This window comes from Phodopus roborovskii, unplaced genomic scaffold (genome assembly GCF_943737965.1).
Source record: "Phodopus roborovskii unplaced genomic scaffold, PHOROB, whole genome shotgun sequence".
Lineage (NCBI taxonomy): Eukaryota > Metazoa > Chordata > Mammalia > Rodentia > Cricetidae > Phodopus > Phodopus roborovskii.
The window spans coordinates 6,692,255-6,700,266 of NW_026126482.1; the positions used below are offsets into that span (position 1 = coordinate 6,692,255).

The window sequence follows — 8,012 nt, forward strand, 5'->3', positions numbered from 1 at the left end:
GACCCTCGCCTGCTGCTCTGATCGTGTGAAGGCAAATTTTCTTACCTGAACTTATCTGTAAGTATAACTGGCTTTAGGGCCTCACAGGAACATGGTTTAAATGCACCTTTCCATTTTAAAAAACTGTTTTGAATTAATGTTTGAAGTCAATTGACAAACATTTAGTTGGTTTGAGTCCCTAGGTTTATCTGTGTGGAGACTGTTCTGGAGAGCCAGACCCTGGAATATGCGCAGGTGTGAGCAGGGCAGGGAAGACCTCAGAGAGGCTGGAGAAGAACACACTGGATGACTGTCGAGGTGTCTCAGCTGGGAAAACATCAGCTCCGAAACCCGGCCAATCCACGTTCGGTTCCCAGGGGACACTCGAAAAAGTGTGGTATAGTAGTGCCATGTGTAACCTCAGGGTGCCTATGCCGGACAAGACACAGGAGAATCGTCCAGAAACTTGAAGTCCAGCTAGTCTGGAGTACACAACACAGCAAAAGCAAGAGACCCTGACTCAGAGACAAGGCAGAGGGGGAGAACTGAGCCCCCCAAATTAGTCTCCTGATCTCCATTCACACCACAGTAATAATATTTAATATATAAGTTGTAAAAAGTTGTTTTCAAGATGCATTTGGGGACCAAAGAAGGTGTAGCCAGGCAGGGCAGTGTGCTTGCCTGGGAAGGTGTAGCTTGTTGGAATAGCGCACTTGCCTAGCTGAGTCCAATTTCTCCACTGTTTTAATTTAAGAAAAGTGGTGTATGAGAGAAAGACGCCATGGAGCAGGGTTCAAGCAGAGGGGTTTGTTTTGTTTTGTTTTTCAACTAGGGGGAAAAAATCATAAAAGGTGGAAAGGGAGCAAGAGACTGGGGACAAGAGAGAGGAAAGAGGGGCAGAGAGAGAGAGAGAGAGAGAGAGGGAGGGGCGGAGAGGGAGAGAGAGAGAGGGAGAGAGAGAGGGATGGGGGAGGGCGAGAGAAAGAAGGCAAGAGGATAGTGAATGTGCACAGGTGTTCTTAGTGGCTGCAGCTGAGGGTGTATCCTGTCAGAACCCCAAGGACAAGCCAGCACACAGTACAGATGCCTGAATACTAACACCCACACCCACCCCCCAAAAAAACTGCATTTGGGACTTTCGATATAGAATGTACAGATTCCTAGTTGTGTAACTTTGGGCAAATTACTTGCTTCTCTGTACCTCAGTTTCCCCCTGTATAAAATACTGAGGATAAATATAGTATTTATATCAGTGAGCCACAGAGAGTCTGCTCTCCAGTCACAGTGATGACATAATTGCATTAGAGGTTGACGGACATAACCGCCCTAGGGAACCTGGTAGCTAAGATGTACACAGTGGCTAGATGGGTAGAAATGAGGATTGCAATTTCGTACCCATCTCACTTGATGGCTTGATTCACATAAAGGACCTAGGATAGGGGCTGGTAAGCTGAAAGTGCTCTGGGTACTGAATTTGTTTTGTATTTTTAACCTGATGTTACCCAGTGCCACACATAGACTGTAGAGTCTAAGCATCCTCATGGCCAGTGTTAGCAAGAACAGTTGGAACATTCCTGAGCTTACAGAGAACAGCCCTCACACTCTCAATTCTCAAAGGCTTATGTTCCCAGGCCTGAAAGACCATGAGTATCTAAGCCATCAAGCACAGTAAACTGAGTCTGCAGTGGCCAGAGGAAAACCCCAGTGAGTGAGAGGGATGCCCTGCTTCCTCTGATATCCCCAGCATGACCCCTTCATTACAACACCACGACTGACTGCTGTCTACCAGCGTTTCCACTAACACAAAGGGGAAAACACAGGCCTGGCTTTCATGGAAAGTCTTCTGAGTCTCACAACCAGAATTCCTGCCTCTAAAAGAGGGGGGCAGATTGCTAACTTTTCCTTTAGAGTTTCAGAACCCAACTATTTGAAAAGCATCTTTTCTGAGGAATGGTATTTCCTGGCACAAACAGTCTTTGTCAAGTGACTCAGACTGATTATTTTTAAATATCAATCGGCCTCAACTTACAGAGAAAAAGTGGGCACTGGGTATCAGTTTGATGTCAGGGTTTTTCCCGGTTTGAAGAGCTTTAAATACGGCTAGCCTGGAAGGTGCCAGTAGGCTGAGCTCCAGACTCCTGCCAAGATGTCTGTGGCCTCTATCCTTGCCTCTGCCCTGCTCTTTGGTTCTCTTAGTTCTGCGCTGGCCCAGAAATGCAACACCATGCTTGTGATCAAAGACACCAGTTTCCTTCTTAAGGGGCTTCAGGTAGAATTATGGGGCTGGGGAGAGCCGGGGACTGTGTGAGCCACCCTGGAGGAGGATGAGGGAGGGCACTCTACTCACTCTGGGGTCTCTTTGCCTACTGCAGGATGACCCACCCTCCAGATGCAGCTGCAGCACCAACGTGAGTGAATGACTTCTTAAAACCCCTAAACCTGTCTTAACGTTCACAGCTGGAGTGTTCATGCCGGGATTTCTCTCTTACAGGTGACCGGCTGCTTGTGTCTTCCCATCCCATCTGTGAGTATATAGCCGGAAAAGATTACTGGGGCACTGTTTAAGCTTTGAACAAAATTAACACGATTTACTTGGCATTTAACTTATTGCTTAAGTGTGACTGTTAATAGTCTAGGCCTCACCTTTAAGACATGTATCTATATACACATTATATAGATATCTATATGTTTAAGTTAGCTGAATATTTGAGTATTCAGAGCCTAAAAATTATTAACTGTCCTCTGAGATAAATGGTCATGTATAGAATGGGGGAAAATGGAATTTTTTTCTGATTCACCTGCTGATGACTCTGGGTTTATAAAACAAAACAGCAGCATCGGGAATGGACTGTCCAGACAGCACACACACCTCTCCTTTCTCCAGCTTCCTCCTCCTCCCTGCCCCCACCTCTTCCTCTTCCTCTTCCTCCATCTCCCTGCTGGTTTCTAATGGCTGTCAAATGGTTCCAACTATTCTCTGGGAGGACAGTAGCAAATAGGACCCCAAGAGAGCAACAGCCACCCTGGCAGTGAGGGGAGAGAAGGAGAGAGACTCTGGCCCTGTTCTAACTCCTGCTTAGGATGGGAGAGCAGTCACCCAGACCTGTGGCCGCTGAGGGGCTCACCCTGCAGGCCCAGCCCGGCAGACGCTGAGCTTGGACCCTGTGGAGATGTCCATCCTTCGGGGTCTGGTTAGGGAAGGGTTAGCCTAGTCTGCCCTTTCTCAGGGCAGGACTCTAGCTTGTCTGAAGCATGAGCCCTATGCAGTGGTGTGTCTCAGCCAGGTGAGAAAGGCTTTTCCTTTCTGTACTTTCAAACTCTCAGCCACTGGACCTGGGCAGGGCCAGCAGGCACAAAGCAGGTACAGCCCTCTGCCAGGGCACCAGCCCACATTTCCTGGACAGGATCCCCTCTGTGGTTGTCACCGGGGAAATGACTCACCTTAAATAACTTAAGATCATTTCCTAGAGTGTCAAGGAGCAGATGCTAACATAGCATGAGTTTCGGTGACACTGGTTACTTGAGTTGCTCTTTACAGCTCTCTTGGTGATTTTTTTTTTCTCATGAACACTTTTCATAAGTCCTTATTATTTACCAGGGCGATTGTACCTCACCATGCTTCCAGGAGGGACTGTCACAGCTGACCAATGCCACACAGAGAACACAATTCTCAACCATCTTCCATCGGGTGAGGAGGATGGTTGAAGGCCTAAAGAACAGCAGGTGTCCGGTGAGTTTTGTGACAACTGATCTTAGCGTGAATGCTGACAGCGAAGGAGTAGGGCCTTTGGCTCAGAGCTTGGCTGAGAAACTTGGAGCAAACACCATCTGGTCATCTCCTAGCAGACCAGAAAGCATGGTAGTTGGAGTCAGCAGCCCCAGGCTGGAAGGGGTCGGCAAGGAATTTAACCAGGGACTAGATCCCTGAAGTGGGGTATGCTCTGGAGCCCATGGTTCCCTGGTTAAATGGAAACCACAGCCACCCATGCAGCCAATGTCTTTTTTTTTCTGCTGTGATTGTATGTAATAAGAGACAGTGTTGGGACTTAAAGTCTGGTCTGTGTGAACCCAGAGTCTCACTCAGGACTACTGTGCCACAAAGTGACCCTGAAGGTCGGGGGAAAAGGTAACAAGTATAGGATGCTTAGTCCCCAAAGAATCCCAAGAAAGGAGTTTCCCTAATGACACTTAGCAGGGAGAAAGAGAGAGAGAGAGAGAGAGAGAGAGAGAGATGCATGCAGCAGACTTCTGGAATCCTGACCCCAGATTAACCCTACACAGTCTTACCAAACACTAGCTAGTCCAGGATCACCCCACATCCCTCCCTTCTCTCCCCTGCCCATCAATTTGTTCGCAAGGCGTGGGGGTGGGGGGTGACGGTCCCGGGCTGCTAGGTGCACAGTGCTGCGGTGGCTCACTCCATCTGCCCTCCTCCCTCTCCACAGTTCTTCTCCTGTGAGAAGCCATGCAACCAGACCACAGCAGGCAATACGCTGTCCTTTCTGAAGAGTCTCCAGGCAACGTTCCAGAAGGCAGGGGTGCAAGTGTCAAGACGCCGAGCATGAAGATGAATATTATTTATTCTATTTATTAAGTTTATAAAGCCCTTCCTCTTTAATGGTTACAACGAAGAAATAAACTCAGCTATTCTAGATCAAAGCCAGTTGTGCTCTGTTGTCTGCATTTGCTTCTGGTATAAAGATCCACGGGGAAGAGAAATACAAGCTATCTCCAGGTGCTTCTTCATTGCTTATTCAATACTGCCGCTCGGAACAAAGTTTCGAACTTTGTCATAGGTGCAATGGGTCAAAGACCTGGTAATAATTACATTCATAAGCCTAAGCCCAGAACTAGATGTTTGAGTTTTGACTGCTCTGTAGGTAAGCAGCTATGTGAGGACAGTCTGAAAGGTGAGCGAGGCTAAGAGCAGCCTGGGGGAGGCGCAGGGCATTACCAAATCACCAAGGGGCTTTGTTCCTGTGAAACAAACTGTGTACCCATCGTGGGAAGGGCCATCGCCTGGTGAGTCCAAAGGCTGAGAGACTCCTTGGGGATGTGGGGGCTGGAAAGATGTATCAGTGGTTAGGAGGACTCGGGCTCATTCAGAGGAAGAGTTCAGTTCCCAGCCCAGGTCAGGAGACTCACAACCATCTGTAACTCTAGCTCCAGGAGATCAGATGCCTCTGCCCTCCAAGAGCACCTCTATTCATGTGCACACGCCCACACGCATGCAACACACACACACACACCTACATAAAACTTCTAAAAATAAAAATACGCATGGGCATGGTTTATATAAGAATGCAAAGGGCTGGCAATGGGTCTGGAGATGAGTCACAGAGTAGCCCCTCAGGTTAGAGCTTCAAGCAAGGAAGTGTGGATCAACATGGTCTGTTTACCGGAAGCCGTTCAGGGAGCCCCCGCCTCATGCCAGCCAACAATGCCTAATGGACAATTCTCCAGAAATTCTCAATACATGGCTGGCAGAGTATGGGTATAGCCATTCCCTTCACCCTAACACTCTCCATACCCCACCCCAGTGCCCACCCTGGCCTCTGTCCCACAATGTTCACGGCCTTTGAAGTGCCTGCCTCTCCGGGTCACATGCCAGCTCTCCAGGGACCCATTTTGATCATTCCTGCACTAGCACTGAGCTGACATGGAGCAGGTGCCCTGTGAATGTGGTCTGAATGGATGATAGGTTTCCTGATGACAGGAGTCAGGACCATGCATTCCTGGTGGACAGATTGGACCCAGAATATTTGCATGGTGTTTTTGCAACATCCCTAGGCAGGGCAAGGGTCAGCTTACACTTCCTGCCTGCCTAGGATGGAAATGACTTCAGGCCTTCTATTTGGCCCCTTCAGCCTTGACTGATGCACTGGCAGACCCAGGGTCAAGGACAGGGTGAGAGATTTTGGCAGAGAGTATGTCCCTCTCCCCCTCCACCTGCTGACACAGAGGTATATGGGAAACCCTGGGCTTGGTCTTCATGCATGAAGCTTCCAGAACTAGGTTCCTGCCTCTACATGGTTGCATTGGATAGGGAACATGTCTGAGTATGTGTGTCATGCCTGATTGTCTAGCCTGTGGGTCCCTGAAAACAAGGTACCTATCCTCACCCCTTCCAAACTTACCATTCAAAGTGTAATACACAGGAAATCCCAAGGAAGTGTGGTCAGCCACACACTTACAACAATCATTAGTGTTGAGTACTTAACATTAAGCATTGTTTCTGATTGGACTGGGAGGGAGAGCCTTATTTAATCACCCAGGATTGGTAGGATTTCTTTTTTATTTCTAGTATTGTTTTTGTAAGCTGAATATCAAAGCTTTCTAGGTTGGAGACATTCCCAAGATCCCTCAGCTGGTGAAAATTAGAGCAGAAAGCCACTTCCAGCTGATTCTGCCAACCCACCGCTCTGCCTGCCCTGTTCTGTTCTGTCTATGTCAGATTTCCATGCTGTGTCCTCTGACCACAGCCTGACAGGTCTGTCCACCACACCCCTAGTGCACACCCACTTATGCAGAAAGCCAGGGTCGGGCCGGGCTCAGATTTCAAGCTTTTTAGCCCTTTCAAAAGTGAACACACAATCCGTGCCCCTGTGTTACATAACATCCACAGCAGGGCCTGGAGCAAAATGCTGTGATTAAATGCATCAATATTCTGCAGTGGAAACCAAAAACATTCGCACAGAGTGGTCAAGGTTTACAGCCAAATGAGTCACAACAACCCTGAGTTGGCTGAGCTGTTTGGGTTTCAGGATGGTGATAAGGGATTGGGGGCCAGTGTGAACAAAAGATTATTATTATTTTTTTTTTTTTTTTGCTCCAGCTGGGGGCTCACTCACACTCTACCTGGCTCTGGGTCATCTCCAGGCAGAACTGAGGCTTCTGCAACCCCCTGGCTGGCTGGCTACATGGCAGCCCTGGTGGCTTCCCCTGCATCTGGGTTTTCTGAGTCACACTACTCTGTGGTTTGTAGTCTGCACTCACCTCAGCTGGATGGCCGGTGGTTGGGATGCTCTCAGAAAACAAGTTGGTTACAACAAAAGCTACTGCTAGAGGAGAGGAACCGAGCAATTTAAACTGAAGCTGGTTGCCACATCAAAACCACCTGCCAGCGTGGTGCTTTCCCTCGGCTTGTCTGTAAAGCTGTGTAAGATAAGACTCACTCCACGGAGGGCTCCCCGGGAGCGAGAGGGCTGAACCGGGAGAGCTGAACTCTGCCGAGAAGCACCTTGGAGAAAGGAGAAGAAACAGAGTGGTTTGCTGTGTGGTCTGTAGGATAGCGAGCCGGATCCTCATGCTAACCCCGTGAGGTATTCACCAAAAGCTGTGTGTGATTACTGTACAATGAGAGTGGTCCAGAAGCGCATTGCTCAAGTGGATGCAACCGCTGACTTTCGCAGGTAGCTAAGTCCAGATAGATTTGTTCCAGGAACCCAGAAGATAAAACAGAGGCTGCCTAGAGAATCCTTCTCCCTGCACCCTAACCCCAGAACCCCAAGTCTCCTCCGGGGAAGATGGGGACCATGTGGAGCTGCACATTTCACTTGGAATTCCTACATTCTCCCAAAAGTGACAAAACCATGTTTCCCCAGCTCCTGGATAGAATGGAGGCTGGGAGTCGGGTGACAGGTTGCACCTGCACCCTGTACACCTGAGGACGTGGTTTGACAGCTTGACAGCGATAACGAGCATGCAGGTGCCAGCTCGGCACGACAGTGAGATGCTGTGGAGCTTCGACGTACCGAGGCAGGAGAGTAGATTGATGGTTCTTAGACCTTGGGGATCCAAACCCAGTTTGGCCCCACTCTGTGCTCAGGGAAAATGAGTCTAGTGGGCCTTCTCTGTGCTCAACCAGAGGCCAGAAGCCATACTTCTCTGCATGTCTGATTCCCCGGATTCCACTGCTGGATCACATGCTTCTGGAATCTTGACATCAGCTTAGCAGCGAGGAGTGGGAGCTAGAGCAGGAACTAATACCCCGACATGTGCCCTGAGCATGCAAGGATTTGCTCAGTATTTGC

At 49.0% G+C, this 8,012-nt stretch overlaps 1 protein-coding gene across 1 annotated transcript; it reads left to right on the top strand.

Moving 5' to 3' along the window:
* Nucleotides 1-2,125: 2,125 nt before the first annotated feature.
* Il9 (interleukin 9) lies at nt 2,126-4,544 on the top strand. Its single transcript, XM_051194082.1, has 5 exons — nt 2,126-2,248; nt 2,352-2,387; nt 2,471-2,503; nt 3,578-3,709; nt 4,425-4,544. The coding sequence occupies exons 1-5, from the start codon at nt 2,126-2,128 to the stop codon at nt 4,542-4,544; spliced, it is 444 nt and encodes a 147-aa protein (XP_051050039.1).
* Nucleotides 4,545-8,012: the final 3,468 nt, after the last annotated feature.

Excerpts from the sequence above, each read along its gene's own strand:
- Il9 (XM_051194082.1), top strand. The coding sequence starts at position 2,126 with ATGTCTGTGGCCTCTATCCTTGCCTCTGCCCTGCTCTTTGGTTCTCTT. Across the intron at positions 2,249-2,351 it reads TCCTTCTTAAGGGGCTTCAG|GATGACCCACCCTCCAGATG; the intron begins GTAGAATTATGG and ends TGCCTACTGCAG. Across the intron at positions 3,710-4,424 it reads TAAAGAACAGCAGGTGTCCG|TTCTTCTCCTGTGAGAAGCC; the intron begins GTGAGTTTTGTG and ends CCCTCTCCACAG.